Source organism: Pristiophorus japonicus, chromosome 17 (assembly GCF_044704955.1).
Source record: "Pristiophorus japonicus isolate sPriJap1 chromosome 17, sPriJap1.hap1, whole genome shotgun sequence".
Taxonomy (NCBI): domain Eukaryota; kingdom Metazoa; phylum Chordata; class Chondrichthyes; family Pristiophoridae; genus Pristiophorus; species Pristiophorus japonicus.
The window spans coordinates 35,019,297-35,045,129 of NC_091993.1; the positions used below are offsets into that span (position 1 = coordinate 35,019,297).

General features: G+C 49.0%; 1 protein-coding gene across 4 annotated transcripts; it reads right to left on the reverse strand.

Annotated features, from left to right (window-relative positions):
• Positions 1-384: 384 nt before the first annotated feature.
• Positions 385-24,171, reverse strand: LOC139228160 (CDC42 small effector protein 2-C-like). Of its 4 annotated transcripts, none has more exons than XM_070859347.1 (5): positions 24,110-24,171; positions 20,728-21,024; positions 9,103-9,207; positions 3,916-4,019; positions 385-1,512 (listed from the first exon to the last, which is right to left on the reverse strand). In XM_070859347.1, exons 2-4 carry the CDS (start codon positions 20,779-20,781, stop codon positions 3,951-3,953), a joined length of 228 nt encoding a protein of 75 aa, XP_070715448.1. In that variant the 5' UTR covers positions 20,782-21,024; positions 24,110-24,171; the 3' UTR covers positions 385-1,512; positions 3,916-3,950. The 4 variants fall into 4 exon arrangements, with proteins under 4 accessions (XP_070715448.1, XP_070715446.1, XP_070715447.1 ...); XM_070859345.1 differs by having other exon boundaries at positions 24,008-24,167; XM_070859346.1 differs by having other exon boundaries at positions 20,728-21,027; positions 24,110-24,139.
• Positions 24,172-25,833: the final 1,662 nt, after the last annotated feature.

Consider the following 25,833-nt stretch of genomic DNA (forward strand, 5'->3'; position numbering starts at 1 on the left):
CCCCTGCCCCTCCCCCCAGAGTGGAGCTGGATGGCCCCTGCCCCTCCCCAAGTCTGGTCCCAGAGTGGAGCTGGATGGCCCCTGCCCTTCCCCCAGTCTGGCCCCAGAGTGGAGTTGGATGGCCCCTGCCCCTCCCCCAGTCTGGTCCCAGAGTGGAGCTGGATGGCCCCTGCCCTTCCCCCAGTCTGGTCCCAGAGTGGAGCTGGATGGCCCCTGCCCCTCCCCCCAGAGTGGAGCTGGATGGTCCCTGCCCGTCCCCCCAGTCTGGTCCCAGAGTGGAGCTGGATGGCCCCTGCCCCTCCCCCAGTCTGGCCCCAGGGTAGAGCTGGATGGCCCCTGCCCCTCCCCCCAGAGTGGAGCTGGATGGCCCCTGCCCCTCCCCAAGTCTGGCCCCAGGGTAGAGCTGGATGGCCCCTGCCCAGGTGGAAGTGCTGCTAAGAAGCGGCAGAGACAGATTATAAAAACAGAAAGAACTATTTTGAAAGGCGCATGTGTACAAGTGCAAAGCACAAAGGACATTTGTAACTCTGCCAGCACACAACTGTGACCTGAAAACCAGTGACCAATGGGAGTGGTCGCTTGACCTCCAGGTGACAGAAAACCATCGAGCTTCAAATCGGAATTCCAGGATTGTCTCAAACTGACCTCAGACACAAAACACACAAAATACACAGAGCTCCCACACACTCCCACTCTCACACACTCTCACACCCTTACATACTCTCACTAACTCTCACACCCACACACTCTCACTCACACACACACTCTCTCACACCCACACACTCCCACTCGCTCGCACCCTCTCACACACCCACTCTCACTCCCACTCTCTCACACCCACACACTCACCCACTCTCACACCCTCACACACTCTCACTAACACCCACACACTCCCACTCGCTCGCACCCTCTCACACACCCACTCACACACCCACTCTCACTCCCACTCTCACTCCCACTCTCTCACACCCACACACTCACCCAGTCTCACACCCTCACACTCTCATTAACACTCTCTCACACCCACACACTCTCACACCCACTCACTCCCACTCTCTCACACCCACTCTCTCATACCCTCTCACTAACACACTCTCACACACTCTCTCACCCACACACTCCCACTCACTCCCACTCTCTCATACCCACTCCCACACTCTCACTAACACACACTCCCACTCTCTCACATTCTCACTCACACACTGACCTCAGGCACAAAACACACAGAGCTCTCACGCTCTCTCAAACACTCCAGTTAATCCTGGGTATAAAGAAAATAATCAATTTTGCGAGCAGTTGTGTTAATACCTGCTGCAGAAAGAACCGTGAGGTACCGGATACTTTTTTTTTAAAAGGACTTTTTCAAGTAAAATTTACAGTAAAAGCTGAGCTGGAACAGAAACAGTTCTGTCTTGTTCCACTGGTCGATTCCATCCTGCGCTTCAGTTCCACAGCCTTTCACTTTGTACAAATGATTCAAGGCAGTCGCTGCATAGCCTGGTCCTACGGCTTCTAAATATTCAATAAAGAAAAAGGTTCCCTGTTAATACGACAGATCTGAGGAGGAAGCTCTCGTGCAAAGTATCCTCCCCCGAAATACCCGCGAGACGCCCCTCACAGCCCAAACCCACACAATGAATGGTAAGTTTCACCTCTACTATCCCACCTCCCTCTCCCCAAATCTCCCTACCCCACCTCCCTCCCCCTTTCCCCACATCTCCCTACTCCACTTCCCCCCCCTCCCCACATCCCCCTCTCCCCAAATCTCCCTACCCCACCTCCCTCCCCCTCTCCCCACATCCCCCTCCCCCTCGCCCACCTCCCCCTCCCCTCTCCCAACTCACCCTCTCCCACATCCCCCTACCCCACCTCCCTCTCTCTCCTCTACACCTTCCTCCTCTCCCACCTCCCCCTCCCCACCTCCCTCCCCCTCTCCCCACATCCCCCTCTCCCCAAATCTCCCTACCCCACCTCCCTTCCCCCTCCCCTACCACCCCCACCTCACCCTCTCCCCACCTCCCCCACCCCACCTCCCTCTCCCTCCTCTACCACCCTCCTCCTCTCCCACCTCCCCCTCCCCACCTCCCTCCCCCTCTCCTCACATCCCCCTCCCCTACCACCCTCTCCCACCTCCCTCTCCCCTCTCCCAACTCCCCTTCCCCCTCTTCCCATATTCCCCTCTCCCCACATCCCCCACCTCCCTCCCCCTCCTCTACCTCCCTCCCCCTCCTCTACCACCCTCCCCCTCTCCCACCTCCCCCTTCCTACTTCCCTCTCCCCCTCCCTCTCCCTGTTTGTTGGGGAATTCGTGCCTTTGGAGGAAGGGTAGGGAGAGGCAGAACAACAAACGGTCCTTTGCAATCACATATAATAAAGAGACGTCAGCACGGATTCCAAAAGGGAAGATCTTGCCTGACCAACCTTATTGAATTCTTTGAAGAAGTAACAGAAAAGGTAGATAAGGGTAATGTAGTAGACATAATATATTTGGATTTTGAAAAGGACTTTGATAAGGCACTGAATAGTAGATCCATGTGTGGATTCAGGGGACAGGTTAGCAAGCTGCCCAGAAAACAGAAAACAGAGAGTAGGGGGTTAAAGGTAATTACTCAGATTGGCAAAAGGTGGGAACTGGTGTTCTACAAGGATCGGTGATGGGACCACTGTTGTTCACCAATGATTTGGATTCGGGAATCTGAAGAACAATTTCAAAAATCGCGGAGGACACCAAATTAGGAGGTGCAGTTAATACAGAGGGGGACTGCCACAAAATATAGGAAGACATTAATAAACTTGCAGAATGGGCGTGTGATTGACAAATGAACCTCAATATTGATAAGTGCGAGGTGGTACATTTGGTAGAAAGAATAAGGAGGACAGTAAGTGCCTAGATGGGTTCGCGAAACAGAGGGATCCGGGGTACAGATACACAGGTTGCTAAAAGTAGCAACGCAGGTTAATAAGGCCATAAAAAAGCAAACCAAGTATTGGGGTTCATCTCTACAGGGATAGAATTGAAAAGCAGAGAAGTGGTTAATCTTGTATAGAACCTTGGTTCGACCTCACGGAGCACTGTGAACACTGGTCGCCATATTACAAAAAAGGATATGGAGCACTGGAGAAGGTGCAAAAAAGATTCACTAGAATGTTACCAGAACTGAGAGGTTTCCATTGAAAAGCCAGTGAGCTGGCTGCACGAGACCTCCAGAGTGGGTCTAACAATGGTTACACCCATCAGGAAAGACTGAACTGGCTGGAGCTCTTTTCTATAGAAAGGAGAAGGCTGTGGGGGTGACCTGATAGAGGTCTTTAAGATTATGAAATGGTTTGATAGAGTAGACATGGAGAAGATATTTCCAATTGCAGGTGAGACCAGAACCATAAATACAAGATAGTCACTAATAAATCCAATGGGGATTTCAGGAGAAACTTCAGAGAGGGGCGAGAATGTGGAACTCGCTCCCACAGGGAGTGGTTGAGGCAAATAGCAGAGACCCATTCAAGGGAAAGCTAGATAAACACATGATGGAGAAAGTAAAGAAGGATATGGTGATGGGGTGAGATGGAGAGGGGTGGGAGGGGGCTGGTGTGGACCATAAACCCCGGCACGGACCATGGGGCTGAATGGTCTGTTTCTGTGCTGTAATACTATGTAATACGTTGATAATGATCATGAGTGTTAATCAGGACTGTTTCCCCTTCCTAACATTAACCCAGGAGCACAGATGTCACAACCACCCCAGCTGAAAGTGGATAGCTGAACACAGATGTTTCTGGTGTGTATGGTTCGAGGCCACAGCTGGCCATCTATTACAAACACATCAGGGAGTGGAATTCTCAGCAAGAAGCAGAAAATATTAGGCAGGAGTTTGTAATGACACTAAAATCAAGGTATTGAAGGGCAGAAACACCTACCGGCACCCAGGACTAGGGTGCACCCTGCCTCTGTATCAATCCGTTGCATTTGTACATTTTGTGTAGCCACCTTTAGATTTCATTTGTTCTTGCACTGAACCCATCTGTGAACAGAATTTCAAAGGTTACACCTAATCGCTCACTGACCCCCCCCCCCCCCCCCGCATTGGCACCATGTGCTAGTGAAAGGGTTTAATAAGATGTTTATCCAGTGTTAGTGCCTAGAATCATCTCTCTACTGATCGAACCACACTTCACACTTGCAGACTTCCAATCCAATCACTGTAGGAAGGGGAGAGCTTCAAATGCTCATTTGTGATGGGAACATTAACCAGTGGTGATGGAACATTCTAGAACATTCCATAGCTATCACCCTCCCGTTGGAGGGAGCAGGAGATCCTCACCCCCCCCTCCAAACCCTTCCCCAAAACAACCAACACCTACATTTTGTCATTCGTGTACTTGCATTTATGAAACACTTGATCCGTTTCTCAAAGTGCCTCCCACACAATGAACACTCAGTCCAGGGAAATGCACATGAAGCAATTGGCTCCTTGTGGTAGTTGATGGTTACAGTTCACTGGAGTGCTCACACTGATACCACGCCCACGGAACCAGTGGCCACATGGCCTTACTGCGCTCCTCTCACATTCCATCACCTGCCAACACATTGGGAGAACGGTAGAAACGTGGGTGTTTCCAACAGAGTAACACTCAGTCTGCATTAACAAACAAACTGACCACTCACGCGTGGTCAGTCCAGGAAGAGGAAAGGCGCATTTAGGAGATCAGCACAATTTTGGAGTTAGAATCAGCCCAAGATTGGAACTCAAACTCCTGACTCCTGTTAGCAGTTCATCAGATGAGATTTTGATCTGGACTGCAATCCCTGGCCAGGGACATCATGGGCCGAAATTCAGTGTAGCCAGAAAGCTGGTGGTGTTAAGGCTTTTTCCCCCGATTAGCACCACGGCGGCCATTGGATCTGAATTTTGACCCAAAAAAGTGCTCCAGTCTTATTAGCCCTGCAAAGCTGAAATTTGAAGTCTTAATTGGGGCGTTATTCCCACGGGAAATTCTCCCTTAGGGTGGTGGCAGCTGCCATTGCAGCACAGGTGCGAGGGAACGAGCGTATGGGTGCTGCTTTGGAGAGGATGGCCGCAGCTCTGCAAGAGTCGATGGAACGTCTACGTGCTGTCATATCTGGTGGCGTTCAGACTGTAGCTGTTCACATGCAGTCTCAGCTGGATGCCCCCCGAGACCCCACGGGCCATGGGGGACCTTCCGGTGTGGCACCACAGCACCAGACCTGAGCTCCCTCAGATCGATGATGGTATTGTGCCGCCCCCGGTGAGTGATTCCGGCTCCTCGGGCCAGGATACGGATGGTGCACTCCCTCCGGCTTGCTGCATTCCTGGCCCCAGACCTGTCACTCCGCCAGTGCCTCCACACATGGCATCGCCCGAGCCAAGTCAGACTGAACCCTCCCAGGAGGGTGCCGACCAATCTCCAGCCGACCCTTCCTGACCCAAAGTTGCTTGAGGGCATCCTAGAAGGACATCTGCTGCTTCCACACAGGGAACACAGCAGCCTTCCCAGACCCAGGGGAGACACTGAGGTGAAGTTGCAGGTTAAGCATGAGTAATAGAGGTTATAAGGAAATGCACAAGGATGGTTGTTAAGTCTCAAATAAAGCAATGTGACTGAATACTGTAGACTAGAGTAAGTGTGACCTTAGTCTCTTTATTCTGACTCCAGAGTGCTGGCACAGCATGGGAGGCCTGCTTATATGCAGTGCTCCCAAAGGATGCTGGGATCACTTGGGAGTCCAACAGATGCGCCCTCTGGTGGTGGTAGAATGCTGGTTACAAGGTGTTGCATACATAACAGTGGTAAATTATGCTTATCTGTTATTTTTCTGCACTGTTTATTGTTCTGGTAGTTTGTAGCTATATTGTTTGTGTATTAAATCTTTATGGGCCAGGTTTTCCATAAAGGCCCTCAACGCCCGATTGCCCGCTGAGAAAGATTGCTAACGCTCAGCGAAAGAAATGGGCGAGAATTCCCATTTTGAGGTAAAGGTGTGTGGAACTGATCGCCCGGCGAAAAACGTTGGCGTTACACACTCATTCTCGGTGGTCTCTCGGCAGGTAAGTGAAAAGTTAGGCAAACGGGCGCTCATTACCGGAATGGACGATAAGTGCAAAAAGTTAGGCCGAGGCTGCGGCTGGGCCGACGGAGGCGGGAAAACCGAAAGAAAAAATTATCATTTAAAAAAAAAACCCGCATACAGCGCATTCCCAAGACAGTTTTAACCCGAATCGCCACGGTAACATTTTAAATAAATAATTAAATAACCTTTAACTGACCTTTCTTTGCGGGGACCCCCTTACCGCCCTGGTTAAGCAGCGTTTACCGGGCGGGTCTCTCGGCAATCTGGGTGCCGACGGATGAGCCCAAACTTACGCCCTGGCGGTGATTCTCACCGTTGAACCTGGGCGGTTTGGTCCCGGCGGGCGACTTCTGATGTGGGCGATACCAAGGAAAAAACTTGCGTGCAAACTCTCGGCGGGCAAAAAACCAGCTGTAACACCGAGAAAATCACCGACAATGAGGCCGAAAGTCTGGCCCTATATTTTGGTGCTGGGCTGCTGTATAATGTGAGGTGAGCATCTTCATCATAATCATAGGCAGCCCCTTGTAGTCGAGGAAGACTTGCTTCCACTCTAAAAGTGAGTTCTCAGGTGACTGAACAGTCCAATACAGGAATTACAGTCTCTGTCGCAGGTGGGACAGACAGTGGTTGAGGGAAAGGGTGAGTGGGGAGTCTGGTTTGCCGCATGCTCCTTCCGCTACCTGAGCTTGTTTTCTGCATGCTCTCGGCGATGAGACTCAAGGTGCTAAGTGCCCTCCCGGATGCTCTTCCTCCACTTAGGGCGGTCTTTGGCCAGGGACTCCCAGGTGCCGATGGGGATGTTGCACTTTGTCAAGGAGGCTTTGAGGGTGTCCTTGAAACGTTTCCTCTGCACACCTGGGGCTCACTTGCCCTGTAGGAGTTCAAAGTAGAGCGTTTGCATTGGGAGTCTCGTGTCAGGCATGCGGACGATGTGGTCCGCCCAACAGAGCTGGTCGAGTGTGGTCAGTGCTTCGATGCTGGAGATGTTAGCCTGGGTGAGAACACTGACGTTGGTGCGTCTGTCCTCCCAGGGGATTTGCAGGATCTTGCGGAGGCATCATTGGTAGTATTTCTCCAGCACTTTGAGGTGCCTGCTGTATATAGTCCATGTCTCTGAGCCATATAGGAAGGCAAGTATCACTACTGCTCTGTAGGCCATAAGCTTGGTGCCAGATTTGAGGTCCTGGTCTTCAAACACTCACTTCCGCAGGCGACCGAAGGCTGCGCTGGTGCACTGGAGGCGGTGTTGGACCTTGTCATCGATGTCTGCCCTAGTTGACAGTAAGCTCCCGAGGTATAGAAAATGGTCCACGTTGTCCAAGGTCTCACCGTGGATTTTGATAACCGGGGAGCAGTGCTGTGTGGCGGGGGTAGGTTGGTAGAGGACCTTTGCCTTACGGATGTTTAGTGTAAGGCCTATGCTCTCGTATGCTTCGGTGAAGGTGTTGATAGCTTGAAGTTTGGCCTCCGAGTGTGCGCAGACGCATGCATCATCCACGTACTGTAGTTCGATGATGGAGGATGGGACGGTCTTGGATCTAGCCTGGAGGTGGCGGAGGCTGAACAGATTCCCGTTGTTACCGGGCGGAATGCTGAGCTGGGGCAACGTTTCTAGTCTGAGCCCCTGGATTGAGACTTCCGTTTTCTCTCTGTGAATCTCGGGATCTCTATTTCTCTTTCTAGTTTTTTTCCCCCTTTTCTCTTTCTCTATTTCTCTATTTCTCTCTCTCCCAATCAAATATTCTCTTTCTATTTCTCATTCCCTTTCCTCACTTCTATCACTTTCTCCTTTCTCTTTTGCTTCTCTCCCCCTCTCCCCGAAGCACTTCAGAGACAGAACTATCGCTATAACAGCGAAGAGGCCAACCCAGCCCACATAGCATTGGAACACAACAATTAGAAGGGCCTGCAGATTTCTCTGGCTCACATTCTGGTGGGAAGCTGAGGGAAGGGCTGCAGCTGGTCAGACAGTGTCTAACCCGGGGAAATGGGGCAAGAGGAGAAATAAAATCAAATGAATTGTGAATTTCACAATATGTGCTGTGTAGAATTTTACAAATTGAGCCCCGCGGGGTCAGCAGCTTCCTTTGTGCCAAAGCTCCAACATTTTGTGGGTGGCAAAAGAGAGAATGGACTGCTCACATCATACCCACACCATACCCACACGTACCCGCAGTGTACCCACACGTACCCGCAGCATACCCACACGTACCCACATCGTACCAGCACCATACCCACACGTACCCAAGCTTGCATCATACCCTCATCGTACCAGAGCCTCACACCGGAGAGACGTGGTGGGGAGGGGGAGAGGGTGACAAAGATGCAACTGTAAGAGAGGGACTCTGGTGTGACGCGGGCTCGGGAACGATGCGGGTATGATGTGGGTACCATGAAGGTACGGTGCGGGTACAGGTATGTGTGGGTACGGTGCGGGTACGTGTGGGTACGGTGCGAGTTCGATGCGGGTACGTGTGGGTACGGTGTGTGTACGATGCAGGTACGTGTGGGTACGGTGCGAGTACGTGTGGGTACGAAGTATGATCCGGGTATGGTGCGGGTACCTGTGGGTACGATCCGGGTACGTGTAGGTACGATGCGGGTATGTGTGGGTACGGTGCAGGTACGATGTGGGTACGGTGCGGATATGTGTGGGTATGATCCGGATACGTGTAGGTACGATGCGGGTATGTGTGGGTACGATGCGGGTACGTGTGGGTATGATCCGGGTACGTGTAGGTACAATCCGGGTATGTGTGGGTACGGTGCAGGTACGATGTGGCTACGATGTAGGTACGATACGGGTACGTGTGGGTATGATCCGGGTACATGTGGGTACGATGCGGGCATGCTGCCAGCTCCGGGGTGATGAGAGGGACTCAGGGACTCATGAAGCACAATTTTGTTTAGCACAAAAGCAAGCATATCCCCTTTTAATGAGTTTAAAGTATTGCCAAGAGCTTCTATCATGAATATTACAAGTTTACAGTTTGCCGACGTGTTTTACTTACCGCTGAGTATTGCGTACTGCTCATGTCCCCTGAGCCCACGTGAGCCGTGTGTACAAAGTTCATCGGCTCTCCGATCATGCTGCGGTCAATGCGCACTCGCCGCTTCTGGAGGGGGGGACAGAAGGTCAGAGTCAGAGCCTCCTGGGGTTACTGGGTCGGAGCGAGTCGGGAAACCGACCCTTTCAAACATGCTCCTTACTGCTTTCCTCAGCTTAGAGTCTCCGAGGCAGGAATTACACCTCGTTGTGTCTGTAAACGCCCGTGTTACCCTCTCCCGCACTGCAGATGGCGGGGAGGAGCTGGAGCTGAATCTTGTACATGGACTATGATTGTGTTCATGAACTATTCAACGACCAGCATACGTTTAGATGCCCTTGTAGATCTAAATTTTAGCAGTCCAGGCAGCAAGTTATGCCATAAGGCTTTTTTCACTTTGCAATTTCCTACACACACATTTCCCCCCCCAGTTCTAATCAAACTCAAAGAGGATAAAACCCCTGGTCTGCATGGACTGCATCCACACTTTTTAAAACAATCCAGGGAAGAGATAGCAGAGGCATTACAACACATATTTAATAATTTGTTAGAAAAAGGTGTTGAGCCAGAGGACTAACGTAATACCTGTATTTAAGAAGGGGGAGGGAACATGTCCAGGGAATTATAGACCAGTCAGCTTAACAACGGTGGTAGGAGAAATAATGGAATCCCTACTAAAGGAGAAAATAGAATAACATCCAGAAACCAAAAATATAATAATGAATAGTTAGCATGGATTTCAAAAGGGAAAGTTTTGCTTGACAAACCTCATTGAATTTTTTGAAGAGGTAACAGTGAGAGTAAACAAGGGTAATACAGTAGATGTAATTTATCTAGATTTTCAAAAGGCCTTCGATAAGATACTCCATAATAGACTGATGAACAAGGTCAGAGAATGTGGAGTCAGGGGACAAGTAGCAGAATGGATCGCTAGCTGGCTTCAAGACAGAAAGCAGAGAGTGGGGTAAAGGGCAGCTATTCACAGTGGCAGAAGATGGGTAGTGGTGTTCCACAAGGATCAGTGCTGGGACCTCTGTTGGTCACAATTTATATTAACGATTTAGACTTTGGAATCAGAAACACAATTTCTAAATTTGTGTACACTACCAAATTGTGGGGATAGTCAATACTGAGGAGGACTGCAATAAATTACAGGGGGACATTAATAAACTTGCAGAATGGGCATATAATTGGCAAATGAAGTTCAACACAGAAAAATGTGAGGTATTACATTTTGATAGGAAGAATAGGGAGGTCACTTATTACTTGGAGGTTGCGAGTCTGGGTGGGGTAGAGGAACAAAGGGATCTCGGATACAAATACACAAATCCCTAAACGTTGCACCACAGATTAGCAAGGTCATAAAAAGCAAACCAAGCACTAGGGTTTATTTCTAGAGGGATAGAATTAAAAAGTAGGGAAGTTATGCTAAACCTGTATCGAATCTTGGTTAGACCACACGGAGTACTGCGTACAGTTCTGGTTGCTGTATTATAAAAAGGATATAGAGGCGCTGGAGAGGGTGCAGAGAAGATTTACAAGGATGATACCAGAAATGCGAGGGTATACATATCAGGAAAGGATGAACAGACTGGGTCTCTTTTCTCTTTAAAAAAGGCTGAGGTAATGGTGGTCTTTAAAATTATGAAAGGTTTTGATAGAGTGAATACAGAGAGAATGTTTCTGTCATGTATGTACATGCTGTTTGTAGCCACCAGATGGTGTCATTGTTGGAGGCCACTCAGCAGCACGCACATGGTGCTGCTCTGGTATAAAAGGCCAGCCATTTTGTGAGTCAGACGTCAGACACTATGGGCCGTAATAAAGCAGGAACAAGGTTGTACTTTGTTCAGTTAAACAGTACTCAGTTTGTACCTTTATTGCATACACAACATTTGGCGACAAGAATACAAGAACCTTTGTTTGCAAAATGAGCACAATTGGATTTTTAGGGCGATTCGTGGAGGGAGAAGATTGGGCAGATTTTGTGAGCCGTTTGAACCAGTACTTCGTGGCCAACAAAATGAAGGGGGTTGACGATGCAGATCGGCGCCGGGCCGTGTTCCTCACTGTGTGCAGTTCAAAGATCTACGGTCTAATAAAGAATCTACTCATGCCTAGTGATCCAACAGAGAAAACGTACGAGGAGTTGTGTACATTGGTATGGGAGCACCTCAAGCCAGACGACGGCATCATCTCGAGATACAGGTTTTATACACACGTTCAATCGGAGGGCCAGAACGCGGCGGAATTCTTTGCCGACCTGAGACGTCAGCAAGTTCGGGACGATGTTGGCAGACATGTTGCGGGACATCTTTGTTATCGGTATCAACCATGAGGTGATCCTGCCCAAACTTCTGGCAGTGGAGGAGTTGGATTTAAAAAAGGCCATCCAGATCGCTCAATCATGTATGACGACGGACAGGAGTCTAAAGCAAATATCGGTGAAGAACTGAACCTCGGCAAGTATTGTAAATGCGATTGAGTCAGCGTTCGGCAGAGCGGCACATGGCAGGGCCTATCTGGCTGCGTTCGCGAAACCTGTGGCTGCCCAAAGTCCGCCAGCGGGAATGCATCCGACTTCTCCGTGTTGGCATTGTGGGGAAATCATCGGCACCAGCAGTGCTGATTTAAGCAACATAGTTGCAAAGGCTGTCTCAGAATGGGGCATCTCCAGCGCAAGTGTCCGCAGGTGAGCACGCGTGCTGCGTAATACCACATGGAGGATGAGAGTCAGACTAGCGCAGATCCAGATATGCAATCAGAGATGCCAGAGGAGGAAGTGTATGGACTGTACTCTTTCATAACCAAGAGTAAACCAATTTTGATTAATGTGAGGTTTAACGGGATACCGGTATCGATGGAACTGGACACAGTGGCGAGTCAATCGATCATGAATGAGTGGGCATTTAATAAGCTGTGGGATATTAAGACTGTGAGGCCCAGGCTGAGCCCTGTTAACGCCAAGCAGCGCATGTACACCAAAGAACTGATAAAGGTGATTGGCAGTGCACAAATTAATGTGCCGTATAACAGTGCGGTTCACGAGTTACCGCTGTGGATTGTTCCAGGCAATGGCCCAATGCTGCTCGGCAGGAGCTGGTTGGAGAAAATCAAATGCGACTAGAATGACATAAAGGCGTTGTCGTCGGAGGAAGATACATGTGTCCATGTATTGAGCAAGTTCCCCTCACTGTTCGAACCAGGTATCAGCAACTTCACAGGAGCCAAGGTGCAGACCCACGTGACTCAGATGCAAGACCCGTCCATCATAAAGCTCGGGCAGTGCCGTATATGATGAGGGAGAAGGTCGAAATTGAACTGGACAGACTCCAGCATGAAGGGATCATATCACTGGTTAATTTTAATGAATGGACCAGCCCTATGTTCCTGTGCTGAAAAGTGATGGCACAGTCAGAATCTGTGGAGACTACAAGGCTACGATCAACAGGGTTTCGAAACAAGATCAGTACCCGTTACCGAAGGCTAATGACTTGTTTGCAACGCTAGCCGGAGGGAAGTCATTCACAAAACTGGACTTGACATCGGCCTATATGACGCAGGAATTTGTCGAGACGTCAAAGAGACCTACATGCATTAACACGCACAAAGGACTGTTTATTTACCACAGATGCACGTTTGGAATTCGCTCGGCTGCAGCAATATTCCAGAGGAATATGGAAAGTCTACTGAAGTCTGTTCCCAGAACCGTCGTGTTCCAAGATGACATCCTGATCATCGGTTGTGACTCCAAGGAACATCTGAACAACCTGGAAGAGGTTCTACTGCGTTTGGACAGAGTGGGACTCAGACTTAAACGCTCGAAGTGCGTCTTCATGGCACCGGAGGTCGAATTCCTCGGGAGGAAAATCGCTGCTGATGGCATCAGACTACTGACGTGAAAACCAAAGCCATCAAGAATGCATCCAAACCACAGAACATGACGGAGCTGCATTCGTTCCTGGGTCTATTCAACTACTTTGGTAACTTCCTACATAAATTGAGCACCTTACTTGAAACACTGCACATGCTATTGAGAAAAGGCAACAACTGGGTGTGGTGAGCATTGCAAGACAGAGCTTTCGAGAAAGCCACCAATCTGCTTTGCTTGAGCAAGCTGCTGGTACATTATGACCCATGTAAACGTTTAGTTTTGGCCTACGACGCATCGTCATATGGAATTGGTTGCGTGTTACAACAAGCCAATGAATCGGGGAAACTTCAACCGTCGCGTATGCATCCAAAGGTTTGTCTAAAGCAGAAAGAGCCTACAGTATGGTAGAAAAAGAAACTTTAGCGTGTGTGTACAGTGTTAAAAAGATGCATCAATACCTGTTCGGTCTGAGGTTTGAGTTAGAAACCAATCACAAGTCGCTCATTTAGTTGTTTTCCGAGAGCAAAGGTATCAATACCAACGCTTCATCCCGCATCCAAAGATGGGCGCTGACATTATCTGCCTATGATTGTCATTCACCACAGACCTGGCACAGAGAATTGTGCCAATGCTTTGAGCCAGTTGCCGTTGCCCACACTGGAGGTGGAAATGCCACAATCGGCACATTTAATGTTAATCATGTATGCTTTTGAGAGTAAAGGTACCCCTGTCACGGCTCAACAAGTTAAGACCTGGACCAGCCAGGACCCGATATTATCAGTGGTAAAGGGTTGCATCCTCAAAGGGGATTGGTCTGCAATACCTAAGCAAATATGCGAGGAGGCCAAACCGCACATTCGTCGCAGGGACGACCTGTCGATTCAAGCAGATTGCATATTGTGGGGCAAATTAGTTGTAATGCCTACAAAAGGGAGAGAGAAGTTTGTGCGTGAGTTACACAGCACACATCCTGGTATAGTGATGATGAAGGCCATCGCCAGGTCCCACGTATGGTGGCCAGGAATTGATTCTGAGCTGGAAGCATGCGTGCATCAGTGCAACACCTGCATGCAACTCAGCAAAGCACGAGCGGAATCGCCGCTGAGTCTGTGGTCATGGCCATCCAAATCTTGGCCCAGGATCCATGTAGATTTTGCAGGTCACTTAGTGGTGGTGGACGCTTATTCGAAGTGGATAGAATGCATAATCATGTCATCCAGTACGTCCACGGCAACCATAGAGAATCTCAATGTCATGTTCGCGACACATAGTGCCCTGACATAGTGGTGAGCGACAATGGGTTGTGCTTCACCAGTCAGGAGTTTCAGGAGTTTGTAAAACTTAACAGCATAAAACATGTAAGGTCAGCACCGTTCAAGCCTGCGTCCAATGGGCAAGCAGAATGTGCAGTACAAATTATCAAGCAAAGCATGAGGAGGGTAACCCAAGGGTCACTGCAGACCCGCTTATCTTGCATACTGCTGAGTTACAGTACAAGACCCCACACACTCACAGGGGTCTCGCCTGCTGAACTCATGATGAAAAGAGGTCTTAAGACCAAGTTATCTCTTGTAACCCAGATTTAAGTAATCATGTTGAATACAGAAGACAGAGTCAACAAGCATACCACGATCACACAACTGTGTCACACGAGATTTCTGTTAATGATCCTGTATATGTGTTGAATTATAGTCAGGGTCCCAAATGGATCACTGGTACGGTCATGGCCAAGGAGGGCAACAGAGTATTTGTTATTAAGCTCAAGAATGGGCAAACTTGCAGGAAACACATGAATCAGACAAAGCTCAGGCACACAGACGAGCCAGAACAGTCAGACAAAGAAACCGTCGACAACCAACCAACCTACCAGCAGCTTTCAGAGGACTCGAGGGTCATCAGTGAACCTGGAATTTCCATCACGGACTTGTTCAATAAAAGTGGACTTGCAATTCCTGACATGGCCACTGCCACCCCCAACAAGTCAGCCATTCAGCCACCAGCCACAACAGACACTGCACACTCACCCAAGGCCAGAATCGAACTGAGACGGTCAACCCGGGAGCGTAAAGCACCGGACCGTCTCAACCTGTGAAAGACTGTGTTAAGATCTCAGAGGAGGGTATTGTCATGTATGTACATGCTGTTTGTAGCCACAAAATGGTGTCATTGTTGGAGGTCACTGAGCAGCACGCACATGGTGCTGCTCTGGTATAAAAGGCCAGCCATTTTGTGAGTCAGGCACTTTGGGCTGTAATAAAGCAGGAACAAGGTTGTACCTTGCTTAGTTAAACAGTACGCAGTTTGTGCCTTTATTGCATACATAACAGTTTCCACTTGTGGGGAAGAGCATAACTAGAGGCCATCAATATAAGATATTCACCAAGAAATCCAATCGGGAATTCAGAAGAAAATTCTTTACCCAGAGAGTGGATGAAACAAATAGTATCGATGCATTTAAGGGGAGGCTGGACAACCATATGAGGGAGAAGGGAATAGAGGGTTATGCTGATAGAGTTAGATGAGGAAACGGGAGGAGGCTCGAGTGGAGCATAAACGCCGGCATATTGGGCTGAATGGCCTGTTTCTGAACCGTATATCCTGTGTAGGTCATGCTGCACGCCCCTGCTGTGCCTTCACGCCTGACCGCCTAGTCCTCCTCCCTAGACCCGGGGCTCGGGGGAAGGGGCAGAACAGCTGTGGTGGGAATTCCTGATCTTACAAAACTGTTGCAAAAATTTCCATCGACAGGAGTAAGGAGTGGAGTGAGGAGCTGTCATTATTCTGGCCAATCCCAGGGATTAAACGTGTTTACATCAACCCCAAAATGGCAGAAGGTGTGTGATTTTAGTTGGCAGTCGCTCTCATTCCCCATCCTGCTGGCTGATTACAGGCAACATTGTCAGGGTGTGGGAGGAGGGGGCAGAGGGCAGGGGTGAGGGGGCAGGGGGGAGGGGAAGAGGACAGGGGGAGGGGGAATGGTGGAGTGGAAGAGGGCGGGCGAGGGGACACGGGGGAGAGGGCAGGGGGCAGAGGGCAGGGGGAGGGGGCAGAGGACAGGCGGGAAGGGGCGGGGCAGGGGGGTAAGGGGGCAGGGTGGAAGGGGGAGGGGGCAGAGGGCAGGGTAGAAGGGGCAGAGGGCAGAGGGGAGGGGGCAGGGTAGAGGGGGCAGAAGGCAGGGAGGAAGGGGCAGGGAGGAGGGGGCAGAGGGGAGGGAGGAGGGAGGAGGGGGCAGGGAGGAAGGGGCAGGGGGGAGGTTGCTGATCCTGGGACACTGGAGAAAGAGAACAAACAGAAAAGACAAACTAAGTGAGCGAACTGGCTATAATGGGAGCCTTTAGCAGCACTCCAAAGGGGAAGTGAGCGATCTGTCACAGCATTTGTGACCTTTGAGGTTTTGAACAAGGAAGGAAAGCTGATTACAGATTGTTGCTACATTCACCCAATAGTGTGAAGCAATATTACACAAAATAGGTGGCTGTCACCAAAACAAAACGTCCTGAACTTGATGAAAATGAGCAGGAGCCCCTAGAGTTTAGCAGAAAGCTCCAGCTGACAGTATGGCCAAGACAAGGCTGCTGCAGAATGACAGAATCTCACTGCACTTTGTGTGGCCACACGGAGAGGTTTATGGGAAAAAATAACTCTCGGTCCAAAACTTTCAGGCCTGTCTCCTTCCCGTTATGCTTAGGGCGCTAACTCATGTCCATGTGAGTCCCTGTGAGTGTTAGCCGCCTCTGGTACTTACACCAACTGGGCACGCTTTATGCCTGAGCCTCAATAAGAACATTAGAATTAGGAGCAGGAGTCAGCCGTATGGCCTGCTCTGCCATTCAATGAGATCATGGCTGATCTTCGACCTCAACTCCACTTTCTCACCCGATCCCCATATCCATTTCTTTCCTTAGAGTCCAAAAATCTATCGATCTCTGTCTTGAATATACTCAACGACTGAGCGTCCACAGGCCTCTAGGGTAGAGAATTCCAAAGATTCACCACCCTCTGAGTGAAGAAATTTCTCCTTATCTCAGTCCTAAATGGCCGACCCCTTATTCTGAGACTGTGACCCCTGGTTCTAGACTCCCCAGCCCGGGGGAAACATCCTCCCTGCATCTACCCTGTCCAGCCCTGTAACAATTTTATATATTTCAATGAGATCACCTCGCATTCTTTTAAAGTCTAGGGAATATAGGCCTAGTCTCCTCAATCTCTCCTCATAGGACAATCCCCCCATCCCAGGAATCAGTCTGGTGAACCTTTGTTGCACTCCCTCTATGGCAAGTATATCCTTCCTTAGGTAAGGAGACCAAAACTGTACACAATACTCCAGGTGTGGTCTCACCAGGGTCCTATATAATTGCAGTAAAACTTTACTTTTATACTCTAATCCTTTTGTAATAAAGGCCAACATACCATTTGCTTTCCTATTTGCTGTATCTGCACGTTAACCTTCAGTGGTTGGTGTACAAGGACACCCTTTGAATCCCAACATTTCCCAATCACCATTTAAAAAATACTCTGCTTTTCTATTTTTCCTATCAAAATGGATAACTTTACATTTCTCCACATCATATTCCATTTGCCACGTTCTTGCCCACTCACTGAGCCTGTCTATATCCCCTTGAAGCCTCTTTGCATCCTCCTCATAACTTACATTCCCACCTAGCTTTGTAACATCAGCAAACTTTGATATATGACATTTCGTCCCCTCATCCAAATCATTGATATAGATTGTGAATAGCTGGGGCCCAAGCACCGATCCTTGTGGTACCCCACTAGTTACAGCCTGTCAACCCCAAAATGACCTGTTTATTCCTCCTCTCTCTTTTTTGTCCGTTAACCAATCCTCAATCCATGCTAGTATATTACCCCAACCCCATGAGCCCTAATTTTGTGTAATAACCTCTTGTGTGGCACCTTATCGAATGCCTTCTGACACACTGCATCCAACGGTTTCCCCTTAGCGACACTGCTAGTTACAACCACAAAATTCTTTGTTACATTTGTCAAACACAATTTCCCTTTCCTAGATCAGTGCTGACTCTGCCCAATCTTATTATGATTTTCTAAGGGGCCGAACTTGATGGCCTTACCACCCACTGCCGTCCACTTTCCTCCTCGAGTTGTGGCCAGTGCCAGTTTTAATTTGGCCTGGAGCGGGCGGGAGGGGAGAACCACCGGGAACTGCCCGCTGACATCAGCGGGCGGCCGAGTGGTGTAACTGAGCTCCCGCCCGCTGAGATGCCAGATTGGTGCGGGCAGGAGTCGGCGGGAGAACGGGGGTGGATCACTGCGAGGAGGCTGGTCTATCCCCGACGGTGAGTATGAAGAGCTGAAAAAAAAGGTTAGAAAACAATTTTAAATTTTTTTCTTTACAGCGACTTACCTGGATGGGGTCCCCTGAAGGTCTTCCAATGTTATTTTTTAGTGCTTTTTATTTGCAGCTCTTCGACCCTCCGTGGGCCTGACTCCATCCTCGGCAGCACTTGGGCAGCAAGCGCATTTGCCGCCAAGAATGAGAGCTCCCGCCCGCTGCCACCCTTTCAAGGACCTTTTTGCCGAAAACCCTGTCCAGAGTACTGTCAGGTATCTCGGCGGCCATCGGCGGTCTTTTGGGCGACACTTGGGCGGGCGGGCCCTTCACCAATTTCAGCCCCTAAGTGCTGTTACCACGTCCTTAATAATAGATTCTAGCATTATCCCTACTACTGATGTCAGGCTCACTGGTCTGTAGTTCCACGTTTTTTCTCCCTCCTTTCTTAAATAGTGGGGTTACATTTTCTACCTTCCAATCCGCTGGAACCATTCCAGAATCTATGGAATTTTGGAAGATGACAACCGATGCATCCACGATCTCTATAACCACCTCTTTTAAAACCCTAGGATGTAGGCCATCAGGTTCAGGGGATTTATCGGCTTTCAGTCCCATTCTCCAGTACTTTTTTTTACTGATACTAATTTCTTTCAGTTCCTCATTCTCACTAGACCCTTGGTTCTCCACTATTTCTGGGAGGTTTTTTGCATCTTCTTCTGTGAAGACAAACACAAAGTATTTGTTTAATTTCTCTGCCATTTCCTTATTCCCCATTATAATTTCTCCTGTCTCAGCCTGTAGGGGACCCATATTTCATTTCACCAATCTTTTCCTTTTTACATACCTGTAGAAGCTTTTACAATTTGTTTTAATGTCTCTCGCTAGTGTACTCTCATATTCTATTTTCCCTTTCTTTATCCATTTCTTGGTCCTCCTTTGCTGAATTCTAAAATCCTCCCAATCCTCAGGCTTACTGCTCTTTTCGGCAACATTATAAGCCTCTTCCTTTGATCTAATACTATCTTTAACTTCTCTTGTTAGCCACGGTTGCACCACTTTTCCCGTGGGGTTTTATTCCTTTAGGGAATGTATATTTGTCGTAAATTATTTCTTGAAATCTTTGCCATTGTTTGTCTACTGCCATACCATTTAATCTAGTTTCCAACCGACCTTAGCCAACTCACCCCTCATACCTACGTAGTTTGCTTTGTTCAGATTTAAGACCCTAGTTTCAGATTTAACTAAATCACTCTCAAACTCAATATAAAATTCTATCATATTATGATCATTGCTCCCCAGAGGCTCCGTTACCACAAGCTTATTAATTAACCTTTTCTCATTGCACAATACTAGATCTAAAATCGCCTGTTCCCAGTTGGTTCCTTGACATACTGATCTAGAAAACTATCTTGAATGCTTTCCGTGAACTCATCCTCCGCACTATTACAACATTACAACAGTGACTACACTCCAAAAGTACTTCATTGGCTGTAAAGTGCTTTAAGATGTCCGGTGGTTGTGAAAGGTGCTATATAAATGCAAGTCTTTCTTTTATTACTGCAAATTTGGTTTGCCCAGTCTATATGTAGATTAAAATCCCCCATGATTACCGCATTACCCTTGTTATATGTGCCTCTAATTTCCTGATTTATACTCTGCCCTACATTACCACGACTGTATGGGGGCCTATTAACAATCCCACCAATGTTTTCTGCCCCTTGCTGTTTCTTAACTCCACCCAAACTGATTCTACTTCTTGTTTTTCTGAGCTAAGATCCTTTCTCTCCACTGTCTTTATCCTTTATTATCAAGTCTACCTCTCCTTCTTTTCCAATCCGCCTATCTCAAACCTAAGTCAAGTATCCTGGAATATTTAATTTTAACGGTGATTGCAAGCAGCTATTCAACCAGAGGCCGAGCCGTATTCTGCCCCTGCCCCCAGAAGCAGGAACTCCCTCCCTGAATATTCCCCATCTCCCCCCCCCCCCGCCCACTCTCGTACCCGAGCTGGGGTCAGTGAATCCACACCTGGGAAAGGAGAGGGCCTTCGCTCAGTCCAACACCATCAGCCGGCACCTCCACTAACCAGATCCCAAACTAACGACTGGAAACTGCGAATGATGGAAGGCAGCAGAAGATAATTGCAAAAGTTCAGATTGTGGCAGAGAGGGGTTGCAATGGCAGCGAGTGACCTTCTTGTAGAAGTTCTGCCACAAATCATTCTAGAAAGGCGTCAATCCAAACAACTCTGGAGCAAAGAAGCAGGAACACAGAACACAACCAAATATTTAACAAATGCGTGTGAGAAAGCAGGGGAAGGCAGGAACCACAAATCTTGATACAGTTCGGCAGCTAAAGGCAGGGGATGCCATCAGGCGGAAGTTCGTGCTGCGACATTACTTACAGGCTCTGGCTCGTCCTCAGCACAGCAGCTGAAACAGGCCCAAGAGTCACTCATCTCGGCGGCTGCAGTTTGTGATAACACTCACACTTCCTCACAGAGGAAAGCAGTCTCGGTTTGCTTGCTGTTGGGTTTGGAGATGATGTTTGAGCACAGGCTCCGAATCAGACCACAAGTTCATGGGGAGGCTTCAGTTCACCAACCCGCGACAAGGCCGTGTGGTCAGAGTTCTCAGACACCTCACCCTCCTCACGCTATTCTTAAATCTGCAGAGTCTGTCGTCAACAAACTCTTATTAACCTGCTTAAAAAGAACACACGAATGTTTCAGGAATTATAAAGCATAAAATAAACATGTGCAAGGAATTACATAAAATATAAAACACCCCAACTATAAAACAGGATGTGAAACAGACCCCATACCTATAAATGAACAACAAGACCCATGAACACGATCACTCACAGCCGCCGTTCCTTCACAGTTTGAATAAAATCAAGACATTGACAGAAATAGATTTGTGCTCGGGATTGGCCTGCAGCAGATTTGAGTAGACAGATAGGCTGCCTAATGTGTCCTTCTCTGGTCAATGTATCTGCACCTTCTGAATGACACTGGCGTAGGGGAGGGTCAGAGCAGTGGGGGCCTCTGTGGCCTGGGTTTCAGTCCAGCCTGCACTGAGGGGCGGGTCTCCTCACTCGATCCCGTTTAATATTACTCCGAAGCTGTCTGACGGCTGGTGTTGGGTTGACCAGCTAACGTGGGCTCTTTGCTGTTCGAGTCAAGCACATTACTTGGGTGAAGCCTATGGACAGAGAATCAGCCGCTGATTCTCGCTCATCCCCCCCACTCAAAAAAGTTCAGTTTTGCAGGAAACAACGTGATGAAACTGGAGATGGTTCATTATTAAAAACGTGTTTGGTCAAAAGTGGGGATGCGCGCTGATGATTGCAGTGTTCAGTTCCGTTCACAACTCCTGCATGAAGCAGTCCATGCCTGCATGCAGCAAGACCTGGAGGACATTCAGGCTTGACCTGATAAGTGCCAAGTAACATTCGCACTACACAAGTGCCAGGCAATGACCACCTCCCTTTGACATTCAACGGCATTACCATTGCCGAATCCCCCACCATCAACATCCTGGGGGTCACCATTGACCAGAAACTTAACTGGGTCAGCCACATAAATACTGTGGCTACAAGAGCAGGTCAGAGGCTGGGTATTCTGCGACAAGTGTCTCACCTCCTGACTCCCCAAAGCCTTTCCACCATCTCCAAGGCACAAGTCAGGAGTGTGATGGAATACTCTCCACTTGCCTGGATGAGTGCAGCTCCAACAACACTCAAAAAGCTCAACACCATCCAGGACAAAGCAGCCCACTTAATTGGCATCCCATCCACCACCTTCAACATTCACTCCCTCCACCACCGGCGCACCGTGGCTACATTGTGTACCATCTACAAGATGCACTGCAACAACTCGCCAAGGCTTCTTCGGCAGCACCTCCCAAACCCGTGACCTCTACCACCAAGAAGAACAAGGGCAACAGGTGCATGGAAACACCACCACCTCCAAGTCACACACCATCCTGACTGGAAAATATATCGGCCGTTCCTTCATCGTCGCTGTGTCAAAATCCTGGAACTCCCTCCCTAACAGCACTGTGGGAGCACCTTCACCACACGGACTGCAGCGGCTCAAGAAGACGGCTCACCACCACCTTCTCAAGGGCAGTTAGGGATGGGCAATAAATGCTGGCCCTGCCAGCGACATCCACATCCCAGGAATGAATGAAACATATATCACCGGCTCAGCCTACGAAACACTCCACTCACAGCCAGTCTAAATAAGGTCGGCTTTAACATTTTATTCCTCAACGAGAGAAAATGGAAGTGACTGTGATGGAGAACGTTAGTGTGAGCTCTACTGTATCAGCACAGCCTTGTACAGAATGTGCCCCAGTATCACACTCACAAATACCAGAAACATTACATCAAGTCAAAGTGTTCTATGAAATGAAATATTTAATGTAGAGTAAGAGACTTGAATAATCCAGGGTGGAACTGTTCAGATCAGAGAAGCAAAGAATAAGTTGTTAAAAGCAGAAACATTATAAATATTAGGAGAAAATGGGCGAGGGGAAATGACAATTCTTCATTTAATTTATACCTTCCACCAAGTTCAAATCTATCTCGACATTTTGAAATAGAGTTAGAGATATCAAGAACAATCTTTCAAAAAAAATGTCTTAGAGAATTCAAAATGAGATCAGATTAAAAAAGGATAGGTGGGTCATCCTCGCACTGAAGTTGGAGGATGTGGTCGAATACTACACCCAACAGACAGTTACATTCCCCACAACAGAGGCGGAAACTCTGAAAGTCAGGCCACCAGTGGAATGTAAAGTTAAAAGCAAATGTGAAAAATAGCTGAAGAAAATATTCCAGCTCAGCCCAGTCCAGTGCTGCCCAGTCCAATCCACTCCAGCCCTGCCCAGCCCAACACAGCCCAGTCCAACACAGCCCAGTCCAATCCTCTCCAGCCCCCAGTCCAGCCCAGTCCAACACAGCCCAGTCCAATCCTCTCCAGCCCAGTCCAGTCTAATCCAGCCCTGCCCAGCCCAACCCAACACAGCCCAGCCCAGTCCAATCCACTCCAGCCCTGCCCAGCCCAGCCCAGTCCAACACGGCCCAGTCCAATCCTCTCCAGCCCAGTCCAATCCTCTCCAGCCCCCAGTCCAGCCCAGTTCAACACAGCCCAGTCCAATCCTCTCCAGCCTAGTCCAGTCTAATCCAGCCCTGCCCAGCCCAACCCAACACAGCCCAGCCCAGTCCAATCCACTCCAGCCCTGCCCAGCCCAGCCCAGTCCAACACGGCCCAGTCCAATCCTCTCCAGCCCAGTCCAATCCTCTCCAGCCCCCAGTCCAGCCCAGTTCAACACAGCCCAGTCCAATCCTCTCCAGCCTAGTCCAGTCTAATCCAGCCCTGCCCAGCCCAACCCAACACAGCCCAGGCCAGTCCAATCCACTCCAGCCCTACCCAGCCCAGTCCAGTCTAATCCAGCCCAGTCCAGCACTGCCTTGCTCAGCCCAGCCCAGCAGTGCCCAGCCCAACACAGCCCAGTCCAGTCCAGTGCAGCCCAGCTCTAGCCAGCCCAACCCAACACACCAGCAGGGCTACGTACAAACAGAGAGAAAGAGGAAGCAACAATTATTGGGTAATTATGTCAGGAATCATGCAGCAAAAATAAGTTTCACACACACTGCAGCCCCTGAGTGATACTCACAGAGACCGGCCGAGATGCAGTGTCTCAGGGCAAGGTTCTGTAGCACCTTGAATGTTTCGAAGCAACAGGAAGAAGGAGAATAAAACGTTACTCCACAAATACCTCTGTCACGTTCCCCACATCACGGTGACATGAAAGCCTGTGAAGAGGAAGCAACCAGATCTCAGGCCGAGTGGCAGATAATATTCAGTGTGTGGGCGGGGTTTATGGCTGTACATTGCCAGGCGTTGTCTGAAGCAAAACGATCTGATGGTACAGATTCCCCTCTAAACCTGCTGATTGGAGGGATACCTCCCTGCCCCCGCTGACTGCACTCACTCCTGTGCATGTTGCTGGAAGATACTGGCACACTGTCCAGAGGAGCCGTCACTTATAATCCAGCAAGGTGAGCAGGAGTGTGCACATCACAGCCACTGACACCAACATTCAATATTCCCAACCCAAAATACACTCATATTAACACTTCATACAGTTCTGGATTTCTCCTGGACTAAACATCAGGGAATTGGGACGTGGAGGAGAGAGGGACTTCAATCAAAGTATGTAAATATTGTCATGGCAAGCCTTACATTCAGATGGTGCTTTAGGATGAAAACGATCAATTCAGCCACAAAACCTCCAGTAACCGGCGTTTGTCGCACACACTGGGCTGTCCGCAGCCGTTATTATTTAATCATCACCACAAATCGCATAATTAATTGCAATTGAATTGCAGCCAGGAGATATACAGGAGATTGTAACAGGAGATATTCTATATGACAGTAATACTTTCATTTTAAGTTTAAACTTCTGTAAACTTCATAAGAACAGGAGGAGGTCATTCAGCCCCTCGATCCAGTTCTACCATTGAATTAGATCATGGCTGATCTATGCATTTTATCAAGGTGGCTTTGAGGTTGTCCTTGAAACATTTCCTCTGCCCACCTGGGGCTCGCTTGTCGTATAGGAGTTCCGAGTAGAGCGCTTGCTTTGGGAGTCTTGTGTCAGGCATGCGAACAATGTGGCCCGCGCAACGGAGCTGGTCAGTGCTTCGATGCTGGGGATGTTGGCCTGATCAAGGATGTTAACGTTGGTGTGTCTGTCCTCCCAGGGGATTTGCAGGATCTTGCGGAGACAATGTTGGTGGCATTTCTCCAGCGATTTGAGGTGTCTGCTGTATATCTCTGAGCCATACAGGAGGGTGGGTATCACTACAGCCCTGTAGACCATGAGATTGGTGCCAGATTTGAGGGCCTAATCTTCGAACACTCTCTTCCTCAGGCGACCGAAGGCTGCGCTGGCGCACTGGAGGTGGTGTTGGACCTCGTTGTCGATGTCTGTCCTTGCTGATAATAGGCTCCTGAGGTATGGAAAGTGGTCCACTTTGTCAAGGGTCCCACTGACACCTAGGAGTCCCTGGCCAAAGACCGCCTTAAATGAAGGAAGAGCATCCAGGAAGGCGCTGAGCACCTCGAATCTTGTCGCCGAGAGCACGCAGAAACCAAGCGCAGGCGGCGGAAGGAGCGTGCAGTAAACCAGACTTCCTACCCACCCTTTCCTTCAATGACTGTCTGACCCACCTGTGACAGAGCCTGTAATTCGGTCACCTAAGAACTCATTTTTAGAGTGGAAGCAAGTCTTGCTTCCTCGATTTTGCAGGACTGCCTATGATGATGATGGCTGATCTATACCTCAACTCCATTCCTTGGCTCCATTTCTCCGAATACCCTTGCCTATCAATCCATCAATCTCAGGCTGGAATTGGATGGCAACTCTGGTTGGAAGCATTCCTGGAGATTTGATCACATCACACCTGACATCTGTACACGTTATTGCATTCCGCTTAT